Source organism: Neovison vison, chromosome 8, assembly GCF_020171115.1.
Source record: "Neovison vison isolate M4711 chromosome 8, ASM_NN_V1, whole genome shotgun sequence".
Lineage (NCBI taxonomy): Eukaryota > Metazoa > Chordata > Mammalia > Carnivora > Mustelidae > Neogale > Neogale vison.
The window spans coordinates 95,007,012-95,021,384 of record NC_058098.1 but is presented as its reverse complement, the minus strand read 5'-3'; the positions used below and the strand labels follow the sequence as shown (position 1 = coordinate 95,021,384).

Below are 14,373 nucleotides of genomic sequence, written 5' to 3'. Positions count from 1 at the left end.
CTTGGATTTCTTCCTCACTTTCTGGAGGCTCTCCTTGCCCCTGGCTTCTACCCCTGATAAGGCCAGTGAAAGACAGAGGTCTTTCTATTAAAGTTTTAGCTGCTATACTAGGTTCACACTGTTACAAGTGAGGCTACCCTTGGGGGAATTCATTCTTTGCTGGTCACTTGTTCCCAAGTTCCAGTTCCTCTCTAAATTCTACCTTTGTTCAGTCTCCACAGTCTTCAGATAGCTGTCCTCACATAATTGTTTTATTTTTTTAACTATATTATCTCAGATAGCTGTTTTATTTTTTGATCTATATTATCTAGAGTTTATAGCTATGGTTTATAAGGAAATAAGAACACAACCAGACTGAACAACCTTCACTGTTGATCAGTTTGGTTCTTTTTACTTCCTTTTCTATATTCCATTCACTTCAGGAAGCTCAAGTGCTCCATCATTTCTTTCTTTACAAGACTATGACTTAAAAGTTCTTTTGATTAAATCCCAAGTCTTCTCTGCTCCTCCTTTCTCCTTCTCATCCCCTAACACTTACAGATGTACATTCTCCTGCTTTACTTGGCAAATGCCTGGTGTTACTCCCTCCCATCCTTGGACAATCTGGCCACTTTCCCATCTGAAATCAGCCCCACCATATACCTAGCACTGGAGCACTAGTTAGCATAATACAAGGACTAACTGGGGACAGAATTAAACACGAGTACAGATATAAATTTAGTATAGGATGAAGGTGGCCTGTTACATTACAAGGGCAAAGATGGGCTTGTTCTAAAAGTGGTACCAGGCAACCTGTTACCATCTAGAAAGTATCCCATGTGTTCCAGGGACCTAAATGTAAAAAATAATATTTCAAGAGTAGTAAGAGGGCGCCTGGGTGGCTCAGTGGGTTAAGCCGCTGCCTTCGGCTCAGGTCATGATCTCAGGGTCCTGGGATCGAGGCCCACATCGGGCTCTCTGCTCAGCAGGGAGCCTGCTTCCTCCTCTCTCTCTGCCTGCCTCTCTGCCTGCTTGTGATCTCGCTCTGTCAAATAAATAAATAAAATCTTTAAAAAAAAAAAAAAGAGTAGTAAGAGAACATTGGTGAATGCCTTTATCATCTTAGAATAGGGAAAGTTTCTCTATCTGTGACTCAAAATCCATGTGCAGTAATTTAATTAAAAATAAATATATTTTTTAAATACATTTTAAATAAATAAAGTCAAAAGACAACTGAAAAAATTGGAGAAAATATTTGCAATTTATGTCTTGGATGGGGGGTAGGAACATGGAGAGGAAAGGCTAATATCGCTAATAGAGAAAGAACACTTGAAAACTTCGGGGGAAAAGACCAAAAACCCTGCAGAAAAACAGACAAAAACATGAGTGGATAATTCAAAGGGTTTTTTTTAAAAGAATTATTTATTTATTTATTTATTTGACAGACAGAGATCACAAGTAGGCAGAGAGGCAGGCAGAGAGAGAGATTGGAGGAAACAGGCTCTCTGATGAGGAGAGAGCCCAATGCGGGGCTTGATCCCAGGACCCTGGGATCATGACCTGAGCCGACCAAAGGCAGAGGCTTTAACCCACTGAGCCATCCAGGCGCCCCCAAGGGGTATTTTTTAAATGGCCCTTAAACATATGAAGATTTTTTTAAAAATAGGAAAATGTGCTTAACCTCATTCATAGGGAAATTAAAATTAAGACTGCACCAACATACTACTTCCCATCTATTAGATTTGCCAAAGTTAAAAATTATGAGAACATATTTGCATTACTGGTAGAATGCACAGTGGCACAACCCTTCTGGAGGGATATTTAGCAATATCAAACAAAATGCCATGTGCATTTACTTTTTGTTTTGTTTTTGTTGATTCACTTATTGAACATTTTTTTTATTTTAGTCTTTGTTTAAAGTTTTTATTTAAATTCTGGTTTGTTAACATACAGTGTAATATTAGTTTCAGGTGTACAGATTCATCCCTTCCATATTATAACTGATGTTCATCACAAATGCCCTCTTCAATACCCCCCACCTGTTTAACCCATCCCTCCCCACCTCCCCTCTGGTAACCATCAGTTTGTTCTCTATAATTAAGTCTGTTTCTTGGTTTGCCCCCTGTCCTTTTTTCCCCAATGCTCATTTATTTTGTTTCTTAAATTCCTCATATGTGGGAAATCATATAGTATTTGTCTTTCTCTGACAGATTTATTTCGCTTAGCATAATACTCTCTAGCTCCATCCAATGGCAAATGGCAAGATTTCACTGCAAATGACAGGATTTCTTTTATATGGCTGCGTAATATCCATAAAAATTTGATATATTTATTTATATATATGTGTGTGTGTGTATATATATATAATATATATATATATATATTCTCCCACTAGAATGTAACCCACAAAAGCAGATAATTTGTCTCTTTCATTGTTGACACAATCAGTGTGCCAGGATCATAGAAGGCATTAAATAAATAATTATTTGATATATATATATCACATATTTGAGATATATATCTCACATATTGTTTATCCATTCATCAGTTGGTGGACACTTGGCTTTTTCCCGTAGTTTGGCAATTGTAGATGCTGCTGCTGTGAACAGTGGAGTGAATGTATCCCTTTCAAACAGTATTTTTGTATTCCTTGGGTAAATACTTAGTGATGCAATTTCTGGATCATAGAATAGTTCTATTTTTAATTTTAATTTTTCAGGAACCTCCATACTGTTTTGTTTATAGAAAATATAAATACGTTTGTGCAGAAAAAGAGGACTCTCGAAATACCTTCTAAGTCTAGTGTTTTCCAGTCAAACTATATTTAGACTTCGGTATCTCTCAGTCAGTAGGGACCAGCTTCTTTTGCATGTGGGTTGCATTTTTTTTTTTTTGTAAAATGAAAATGAGCTCTTAAGGCCTTAGATAAAACGTATTTTCTTACAACTTGGATCATATACTTCCTGAAGAGAAAACTTTCTCTCTCTCTCTCTCTCTGTCTCTCTCTCACACACACACATACACGTCATAGTCTTACTGTGTTTTGTTTTTTTTTCATAGTACCTACCATTATCTGTAATTGTTTTTTTGTTTCTATTGTTTGTTTATTCTTTGTTCTCCCACTAGAATGTAACCCACAAAAGCAGATAATTTGTCTCTTTCATTGTTGACACAATCAGTGTGCCAGGATCATAGAAGGCATTAAATAAATAATTATTTGAAAGACAAATGAACTGAATGAAAGAATGAATGAATGAATGAATGACATCTCTTCTCTCCTTGAGAATGTTCTGGAAAATAAAGTCTCTCTATTCTCATTACACTTCTAGTTTTGCTGTTTTGTAGACTCTGGAACCCTAGGAAGATGGTCACCACCTGGTCAGTCCTGCACTCACTTCTCTAGAGAGTCTGCATCACATAATCACCACTACCCTGCTACGTCCTTTCAAGGAGCTTCTCCTTTTTCCCAGGGTCCAAGCATCACTTCCATAAATGAGGCACACGAGCTCAGAAACAAGCCAGGCTGCTCCCAACAATGTGAGCTATTAGAGGTTATCTTCATGCCATTGTTGATTTAAAGACAGTCATTAAATGACTCTGCACAGTTGTTCCTGAGCAAAATTTGTCAACTCTGATTACTTATCCTAGTTATTAACATCCTATACTACTCCTATATTCAGAAGCTAGACAGCAAAGATTGCAAACTGGCCCAGAGAGGCTGAGATATCACAGTCCCACAGTTTTTGCAGTGGCTCTTGACCTTTTTTGGACTCACAACACTCTGAAGGATCTGATGAAAGCTAAGGACCTGTCCCCCTCCTCCACCCTATTAGAATACAACTATACATTTACAGGGTGAAGTTATATACAATTTAAGGGGGTTTCCAGAACCCCTAAAGCCCATCCTACTCAAGAACAGGCCATAGAGGGCCATTTGGAAAGGAACAGTTCTGGCCTATAGGTCCAGGCCTTTGTAGGACAGGGGAGGATCTATAGAATTGAGCTGGAGCACAATTTTCCTAGGTCTCTACTTTAGATACTCTACATCTGTTTGTGTATTACAGTGTTACATTCTCCCTGTAACTTTTTTGCAGGGTTGAATTCTGAGAAGGACTGCTTTAGGCATTGCCATATTTTCAATCATTTGGCTCTCTTAATTTTTCCTAATATTGTGGTCTTTCTGCAAGAGCTCAGTAGAAGGCATCACTACTTGTGGCCACAGGAGGGCAGGGCAGATCCAAACACTGAATGTGAATGCTTTCTGCAGCCTTGCGACAGTGAACCGTCCTTCCTTGTCCTCACCACCCAAACACTCCAGCCACACTCACTCCCATAACCTTCCTGTTTCATACTGTGAGTGGGACTAGCTCATTCCTGCTCGCCGGTCAAGGTGGGAGCTGCTCTTCAATCTCTGAGAAATGACAAGTCTCTTCCCCATTTCCCAGGTTTAGTACATTTCCTTTTTTTTTTTTTTTTTAAGATTTTATTTATTTTTGAGAGAGCACAAATGGGGGAGGGAGTCAGAGGGAGAAGCAGACTCCCCGCTGAGCAGGAACCAGATGCGGGACTAGATCCCACAACCCTGTAATCATGACCTGAGCAGAGGGCAGAGGCTTTAACCCACTGAGCCACCGAGGTGCCTAGTTTGGCACATTTCATTGTATTTATGAGGAACACAATTCTCTGCCTTTGGTGTTCTTATATATGTTAGTGGTGGGGAGAAAGCAGTCGCCAAGGGAAGTGATGGGGGGAGAGCTTATAAAAAAGGAAAGCACATTCTTACCCTGTAAGAGCAAATCATTTTTTTGATGAGAGAAAAAGAAGAAAATGCCATTTGTTGGACCTAGGCATGTCATTCATAGATAATCATCTCACTTCTTATGCCTCACTATAACTATGAAATAGGTTGTAATATCCCCACTTTGTCCAAAGTCATGTAACTATTCCAAGTGGCAATTCAAACCCTCCTCTCTCCATCACATCCCACCACTTTTCATAAGCTCACAGAAAGAGAAGAAAACCCTTCTGAAGAAATAGATTAGCAAGAGTAATTAGTATTGCCTAAATGAAGCCCACCTATATCCAGGAGCTGATGATTAAACCCAAATAAGGGAGGATATAATTAAGCATAACTTCCGGAACAGAGTCAGTTTGGAGCTGAGTTTTGGGGGAGGAGCGAGCCATGGATTGACAGAGTAATAAAAGCACTAAGGAAGGAAGGAAGTCATGTGGCAAGGAGACTAATTTAGTTGAAGCAGAAGAGTTACAGGAAAAGGTAATGAGAGCTGAGGAGGGGGAGCAAATGTTGAGCTCAACAGGCATTTGCTAGGCTTCAGCTCTAAGCTAGCTACTGAGCTAGGGAATGGGGAATGAATGGGCATGTAAGATCTCAACAGGCAAGGGTGGGAAAGAATCATATGAGCCATCACAGAAGGGAAGAGTGGGGTATTTGATGAATAATGAGTAGAACCAAGTGGTACAGGGTGAGTGAGGGAAATAAAGAAAATAATCAAGGAAGGCAGTGTATGCTCTTTAGTAAAGGAGAGAACTGAGGAAACCACGTATTAGAAAAATGAACTGGTACGGGGTGCCTGGGTGGCTCAGTCTTTAAGCGTTTACCTTCTGCTCAGGTGGTGATTCCAGGGTCCTGGGATGGAGCCCCACTTCGGGCTCCCCACTGGGCAGGAAGCCTGTCTCCTCCCACACCCCCTGCTTGTATTCCCGGGGGGGGGGGGGGGGGGGGGGCCCCCCCCCCCCCCGTCTCTCTTATCCTCTCCACTTTCAGAGATCCCTCACTCAATTCCACTTCTTTCATTTTGTATCTGCCTTTTCATGCTTTAATAGTGATTTTTGCCTCACTGAAGTTTTGGGTTCAGTTCTTTCTGTACTTGTTACTCAAATTGAAGTCCAGGCCTCAGGCTCAGTAAAATTAAATTACTTCTTTTGCCTGTGACAGAATAAAATTCACATTATTAAAAAGATACTTTCTTTTGTGGCACCTGGGTGGCTCAGTGGGTTAAAGCCTCTGCCTTCAGCTCAGGTCATGATCCCAGGGTCCTGGGATCGAGCCCCACATCGAGCTCTCTGCACTGCAGGGAGCCTGCTTCCCTCTCTCTCTCTGCCTGCCTCTCTGCCTACTTGTGATCTCTGTCTGTCAAATAAATAAATAAAATCTTTTTTTTAAAAAAAAAGATACTTTTTCTTTACTCACAAGGAACATTTCTTGGGCAGTGACTTTGCATTTATCTCTGTAATACCTAAAACATAATGTGGCAGATGGCAGTTTGAGGAGGATGGTTAAGAAGAGTGTAGCGGGGCGCCTGGGTGGTTTAGTGGGTTAAGCCTCTGCCTTCGGCTCAGGTCATGATCCCAGGGTCCTGGGAGGGAGCCCCACATTGGGCTCTCTGCTCAGCGGGGAGCCTGTTTCCCCCTCTCTCTCTCTCTCTGCCTGCCTCTTTGCCTATTTGTGATCTCTCTCTCTCACTCTGTTAGATAAATAAATAAAATCTTTTTAAAAACAAAGGCAAAAAAAACTCTTTAAAAAGAATGGTGTAGGGCTCCTGGGTGGCTCAGTGGGTTAAGCCACTGCCTTTGGCTCAGGTCATGATCTCAGGGTCCTGGGATCGAGTCCCGCATAGGGCTCTCTGCTCAGCAGGGAGCCTGCTTCCCTCTCTCTCTCTCTCTCTCTGCCTGCCTCTCTGTCTACTGTGATCTCTCTCTGTCAAATAAATAAATAAAATCTTTAAAAAAAAAAAAAAAGAATGGTGTAGGGGCACCTGGGTGGCTCAGTGGGTTAAGCCTCTGCTTTCAGCTCGGGTCATGATCCCGGGGTCCGGGGACCCAGCCCTGCATCAGGCTCTCTGCTCAGCAGGGATCCTGCTTCCTCCTCTCTCTCTGCCTGCCTCTCTGCCTACTTGTGATCTCTATCTGTCAAATAAATAAATAAAATCTTTAAAAAAAAAAAAAAGAACGGTGTAGCTTTACAAACTCCTTTACATATAATCTTTGTACCCTGTACAATATTTCTTCTTCTATATAGTACATAATAAAAATTACTGCTTGATGGAATGAATGAAATACTTGGTTAATGAATCCCCAGAACTGTTCATGGAAGATGGCAGAGTTTTAATCATTCCGGTCAAAGAGAAATGCATTTGGCACCCCTTTTCAGCCACAGAATAAGTCATTAATATGACATGAAGTCATCTGAGTCTCACCACACCTCCCCTGTGTGGGTACCAACACGCTGGACTGAAGCCCTTTGTTCCCTGTGGAGAGTCTGTCACCTCTGCCTCCTTGTCCTCAGGAATGTCGTTCTAGAAATAAACCAGCCTTCTCCCTGGAGTCTATGAGTCATACACAAAAGTTAATTCATCAGTTTTCTTAGGCTCTTTGTGAAAGTATTGCAGAGAGTCCCTCATGGTAAGGAAAAAAAAAAACCAGGTTCCTCTTCGGTTTCTTTCCAGCTCTTGCCTCATTTCCTCTCTCTGTGTTTCCTCTACTACCTTATATTTGGCTTTTACTGATAACCTTTACCTGTAGACCCAGACCCAGTTACTGAGCAAATGTTGCCTAAAACAGGAAGTAGACCAGCAAAGCCTCGTCACCCAACATACCTAGTTCCATTCACTCAGATTTGGAATCAAATCACACTCTACTAGAACGTTTCTGTCTTCCCGGCTGCTAATCACACTTGTGAGTTACAGCCTGCCAATGACAAACTTGTGTAATCTGTGTCTGAGGTGAAGCCTGGGAGTGCACTATTTTTTTCTTTCACTTTTTAAAAAAAATTTTTTTATAGCAGAAGTAATAATTGACTACATTTTTACTGTGAAATAAGAGGTGAAGAAGTGGTGCCTGTGTAGCTCTGTTGTTCAAGTGTCTGCCTTTCCCTTGGTCATGATCCCAGGCTCCTGGGATCAAGCCCCACACAGACTCCCTGCTTAGCGAGGAGCCTGCCTCTCCCCCTCCCTTTGCTGCTCCCCCTACTTGTGTTCTCTCGCTGTCTCTCTCTCTCGAATAAATAAGTAAATAACATCTTTTTAAATAAATGGATAGGTAAATAGGAACTAAGGAAGCTGAAGCTCTCCCTTGTTAACTAAGTCTTTAACTTCAATTTCTGTATTATTTCTGGCTATTTTTGTATTCCAGAGTGTTTTTTAAATACAATAAAATTAAAACAGAATAGAAGTATGAATAATAAAAAGGAAACATACTTCAGAACTCTGCCCTGTTTCCATTCCTGCCCACCATTAACAGTTTGATGGTACCCTTCCAGATCTTTGTAAAAGGCGTTTACATACATATGTATGTACTTAGGCCAAGGGTTTGATTTTTATTTATTTTATTTTATTTCATTTTATTTTTATATAAAGTGTTCACACATCTGTTCTACAACTTATTTATTTATTTACCATCTCTTAGATTTCCCTGCCAGTACATTTAACTTTACTTTAACAGCTGTGTAATTATCCCAGCTGTGTGATTATCCAAAGGTTGAGTGTGCTGTAACTTATTTAAACATTACCCTGTTGATGGGTATTTGAATTGCTTCCTGTTTAAGGTTTTGATTATTTGTTATTACAACAATGCTGTACTGAACATCTTTGCATATGTGTCCATGTGTACTATTAAGAATGTCTCTAAGCTAGATATCTAGAGAGTAGAACTGGTGGGTCAAAAGATGGGTGCATTTAAATGTTTACATTTTCCAAAGTTTACAATTAAAGAATTAAATACTTTACCCGCTAATTCCCTTTCTTCTGCAGAGAGTTCTATCCTGGCAACTGACATTGACCTTCAGACTATAGACAACGATGTTGTCAGCATGGAGATTTTCTTCAAAGCCTGGTTACATAACAGTGGAACAGACCAAGAACATATCCATCTTCTTCTTCCTTCACGGTGTTTCAGCAACATTTCCAAAGCCAGAGATGACTCAAGTACACACCCCCAAAAGACATAATATATAGCCTATGATTATCCTACTCTCAGGTTAAGACCCTAGATTTGTGAGCTGTCAGAATACACAGTAGTTGAGGTTTAGGGACTGGAGGAGGCTATGTAGTGTAAGCACAAGGAGTAGGAAAATAATATCTAAAAAGTAACCACAGTTACAAAAACTGAACCTAATTAAGCCTAGACAGCAAGGGCCAGTTAGTTTAGGAGCAAAGACTTAGATACCTCAATTATAGGGCAGCACATAAACTAAATAAGAGCACAATAAATCATATATTTTTCTCAATTCATTTTGAATTATAGTAGATACTATTGATTTAATAACTCGAGGCATGCTCGTACCTCAACAATTATCAACAGGGCCTGTGAGAAGGTAAGAGACCAAGATTAAACCAAGATTAAATAGAGGTCTTCTGGATAGGAAGACACCAAACTGAGGTAAAGTAAAGCAACTAAAGAGGCAGGCTCCACAGAGGACAACTAGTACCCCCAACTAATAGAGGCAGGAGTTTAATGAGAAATATAGGTATAGACTCCTATCCCCAAAGGGGAAGACACATGGTGACTCTTACTTTCTGGGGATAGCCATCAGATCTTTACCCGTCCACCCCTTCCCATGCTCCCATTTCAACCAACAGCCTGGAATGTATTTGGTGACTTACCTTGATTTCAATGTGTCTTTCCTTGGTGTGTAAATCTTCCCTGGACCTCCTTTCCACTCTTTTGTCCAAGGCTGATGGTGCCAATTCCTCCATGTCCTATCTTCTGGAATCTACTTCATATCTGTTTTTCCCCAAGCACCCTGTCATCTCCTTTTCTGCATTATCCCATTTCATCTTCACCCACCGCCGTGAAGCAGGTATTGTTACCATATGTCATTGAATCTCAGATGCTATCAGTTATGAGATACTTTATGTACCACTAAGAAAGAAAAACACTGCCAATTAAACATGACACAATGCTTTCTTTCCTTAGAAATATTATTTTATTCTTACTGAGAAGTTAAAGTAGTAAGTGTTTGGAGTGTGTCTCTGGCCAGTGGCAACTGTAAGATATATAGTGAGATGTTAGTATGTGGGGAGAAAAATGTTTCTTTGAGTCAATTAAATACCAATATTATCTCCCTGTTTTACAAATGAGAAAACTGAGATTTAGAGGAATTAGACATTTTCCCAAGACAGCACAGAAAAATTAATAGCAGAATTTGATGTTAGGCAACTCCAGAACCCACTCTTTATTTTCAGATATTTTTTAAGATTTTATTTATTTATTTGTCAAATAAATAAATAATTGCCGAAGGCAGCTGCTCAACCAACTGAGCCACCCAGGCGTCCCCAGAACCCACACTTAATGCTTAAGATTAGAAGTTTATTTTTTGTACATTTGACTACACTCAGCCCAAAAACCAGGTCTGTCTCCAGAACCTGGACCCTTACCTACTACAAAACCTGTTTCATGCTGGGAAGTTCTGAGCAAAGATGCTGCCCATGCTGGGCACTTCTTTCATTAGGAGAGGTGGGGCCTCCAAAGCCAGGAACTCCAGCAACCAGCCTTTCTTTAACTGTTGCACAGCACTTTCACATGATATAGTGGAGAATTTTTCTACCTTTTCCCTCCCTCTTTCCATGGCTTTCAGCACCAGGGTCAGAGCCAGAATGTTTATCTCCATCTGCAGTCATTTTTCAGTAATTTGCAGGTCTTCTAGGTGCATGTTGGAACTTAGATCCGGATTCAACAGCTCTTCTACTAGAGAGACCACTGGAATCCAGATGCTCAGGCACAGTTGGAGTGAGGTCTGGGGAAAGTAGCCCTCCTCCAGGGAGGGTGTGACCCACCTGAGAGTTTATACAAGTACAATAAAGACCATACTACAGTTATCCACTGTTCGAAAAAGAGAAACTGACTCATTATCATTACCACACTAGATTTCTGGAAATGTGGCTCACTATCAAAAATGAAACAGAACAATACAGAACACTGAGCTCTCCTACTCTAGAATGTTTTGAGGATTGCTCTTCAGATGTTCACTCTGACTCCTTGCAAGATTCTCTATGCACTCTACCTTCTATTGCTGCTCAGGGCCCTTCACTCCACTCTCTAGGTGCTTCCCTCAGAGGCCTCCTTCTGGCAGAGTGCACAGTTAGCTTCAGATGAGTATCTTTTCTCGTTTTGTGGATCTGGAGTGTCACCTCTGCATCTGGGTTCAGCGTGGTGAGAAGCACACCTGATTCTAGACTCTAGTTCTGCTAAGACAGCTTTCCCAGCTTCAGAACACTGTTGAGACTATGGTGCTAGTAGTTCTCAGCCCTGGCTGCAGTAAGAATCACATGAGGGACTTTTTAAAAATACCAGTATCTGGATTCCATCTCCAGAGATCCTGATTTCACTAGTGTGAGTTAGGGCCCAGATATCAGTATCTTTTAAAAGTTTGTTAATGTGTGATGCCTAGGTAGCTCAGTGGGTTAAGCCTCTGCCTTCAGCTCAGGTCATGATCCCAGAGTCCTGGGATAGAGCCCCACATCAGGCTCTCTGCCCTGTGGGGAGCCTGCTTCTCCCGCCCCCTCTCTGCCTGCCTCTCTGCCTACTTGTGATCTCTGTCAAATAAATAAATAAAGTCTTTTTTTTTAATAAAAGCTCCTTAATGAAAAGGTGATTCTTACGGCAACCAGAGTTGAGAATCTCAGCCAGGTGAACACAGCTATCCAGTCCTAAAGCCCAGATATCTAACAATGGAGAAGTCAGACACAGAAGAAATGAGGGTAGTCCAAGGCCAAGCCCCTCCTACTGACTTCCTGAACTCTGAGACACAGCAAGCCAAAACTGTCCTATCCAGAATTAATGTCCACGTTTAACTGCTGGGCCCAGGAGGCCAGCTGGATCTGACCTCTATTCTGCCATCCTATCTCCTTTTCTATATTATTTCTACTTCTGCTTTTATATCATGTTTGTTAACAGTATTCAAACCTGTATAGATTTTATTGAAAAACTTTGTAGTATCAAGGCTACAAGCTTAAAGCAATAGCATATTATACACTGTGGCATGCGAATATACCTTGATGAATAATTCATACCTAGGTGAAGCCCCCTCAGAATGGTTGCAGAAGGTTCTACTCTCAGGTTTCTTTGGGGAATTAAAAAATACACCATTTCAGGAACTTATTCCTCCCCCTCCCCTGAATGTCCCTAGAAGAGCCCACAGAGAAACAGTAGCTGTCACCTGACTCCCTGACTTCTGCTTTCCTGCTCTTCCTTCATCTGACCTATAGTCTTGCCAAAGCTTAGCTACAGGGAAGCAGCAGAAGCAAGATTTCCATCTGTGATTGCAAAGGGCCTCTGCATATCATAGTGTTAGCTGCCTCCTCCACAGAGAGCCCGTGTTCCTCTCAGACTGGATCATAAGCCAGATCTCTCACTGTGAGGCAACTGCTCAGCTAGGCCAGAAGTAAAACAAGTAAAAACCATATCAGACACAGAAAATAAGTTAACTATTGTATTGAGAAACTCTGTACGTCCAGACCTGCTCTGCCTTTCCAAACCAGTCATACTTTCCTCTTTCTACTCCCCTGCCTCCTCCCAAGCCTTACTTGCCTGGTGAATGTGGAATGGGTAGCAGATGTTGTCTCTTAATCACGTAGCCTGAGGTAACTTGTGACAAACTGTCCCTCCCCCAATGCCATTTTATTGTAGTGTGCCTGAAATGTGATCTCCAAGAGCGACTCCTCAGCCCATCCCTGCTCCCTGGCACAGCTGATGGCTCCTTAAGAATGGATGACCCCAAAGGAGACTTCAGCACACTGTACCAGATGGCCTCCCAGTCGTCAGCCTCTCGTTACAAGCTCCGGGTGATCAAGTATGGGACAAGAGAACTTCCCCAACCCATGCAAATGCCTATTCTTACTGGTTCCAGCTAGGAAGTCCAGAGGTAGAGGGCATCTCCAAGTGTCAGTCAGGTGGGAGTCAGTTCCAAAGGAGAAACTATAGTTATAGGAGTGAAAGAGCAAGCTCAGGCTGCCCATCATGTGGAGACTAACAGCCAGATGGTAGAAGATATGCCTCAGTAGGATATTCTAAAGCCTGGATGAGGATTGCAAATCCAGAAAGTCTCTGAACACCAAGAAAAACAAGATCAGCCGTGTTTATCCATTCAGCAACTGCATATTGAATACCTTACTGTATTTAGTCCATCAGGACAAAGGTCTGACTTTCAAGGAACAAGGGGGTAGATAGGATCTACTCCTGCCTTGCCATTTCTCTAAGTACTAGAATTTCTGCTTCCAGAGGAACTAGTTCTTGGGTAGAATTAGCAATGATGGCAAAGACCACTTTTACTGCTTCGTAGTTCCTATCACCATGTCTGTGCTCAAGTATCTAGGTAAGCTTGTCCAGTGTGTGACTGCAGATGCTTCTTGGGGAACTTTCTTAAACTTCTTTTCTTTTCCTTTCTTTTCTTTTTTTAAGAGAGCAAGAGCAAACAGGGGGAAGGGGCGGGGGGAGGGAAACAGAGGGATAGAATGAATCTTAAGCAGGCTCCATGCCCAGTGCAGAGTCCAATGCAGGGCTCAATCTCATGACCCTGAGCTTGTGACCTGAGCCAAAATCAAGAGTCAACACCTAACTGAATGAGCCACACAGGCACCCCAATTTACCCTTTCTTTTTTTTAAGATTTTATTTATTTACTTGACAGAAAGATAGAGCACAAGTAGGCAAAGCAGCAGGCAGAGGGAGAGGGAGAACCAGTTTTCCCACTGAGCTGGGAGCCTGACGCAGGGCTCCATCCCAAGACCCTGGGATCATGACCCGAGCTGAAGGCAGACATCTAACCAACTGAGCCACCCAGGTGCCCCTCATCTTCTTCTTAAATGCATCTCCTCTCAGCACTTTCCACAAGAGAGCCGGGACTGGGTGCAGACGGTTAGCCTACTATCATGTTACATGGTTATTATAGCAGGGGTGTTCTGGGGGTATCCCCAGAAAAGTCACTTGGAATTAAAGAAGCTCAGGAGAAGAAACATCCATCAGATTGCTCTTCATGATGGTGCTTCCTTCATTGGTTAACAGACTTTGAGAATCTACTATGTGCCAGATACCTTGCTAGATGCTGGCCATGCTAAGGTGATTAATTCACAGGACCTAACCCAAAGGATTTCACGGTAGAGTCTTAGATATAAGCTGAATTTAAGCTGATCTGGTGTCAAGGTTGTACATATCACTGAGGAGACTTTCACGGCCATTGTCTTTTGCCAGGGCTCTAAATTCCAGTGGGATCTGCGAGTCATTGATATATGGACTGCCCTTCATCCTCAGACCCACAAGTTGTTGGCAGCTGGACTGGGATGAGCTGGAGACAAATCAGCAGCACTTCCATGCCTTGTGTCACAGCCTGCTGGTGAGTATTCATGTCCCCAGATGAGGAAGAAGAAGAGTGTTAAGGCACC

General features: G+C 41.9%; 1 protein-coding gene across 2 annotated transcripts in view; it reads left to right on the top strand.

Annotated features, from left to right (window-relative positions):
* The window catches only part of LOC122915029 (meiosis 1 associated protein), a 72,474-nt gene that overhangs the window by 41,067 nt on the left and 17,034 nt on the right, over positions 1–14,373 (top strand). For both annotated transcript variants that reach the window (XM_044261491.1, XM_044261490.1), the window contains exons 4-6: positions 8,748–8,921; positions 12,625–12,787; positions 14,183–14,324. In XM_044261491.1, coding sequence (XP_044117426.1) covers positions 8,748–8,921; positions 12,625–12,787; positions 14,183–14,324 — 479 coding nt within the window. The remainder of the gene's footprint in view (positions 1–8,747; positions 8,922–12,624; positions 12,788–14,182; positions 14,325–14,373) is intronic.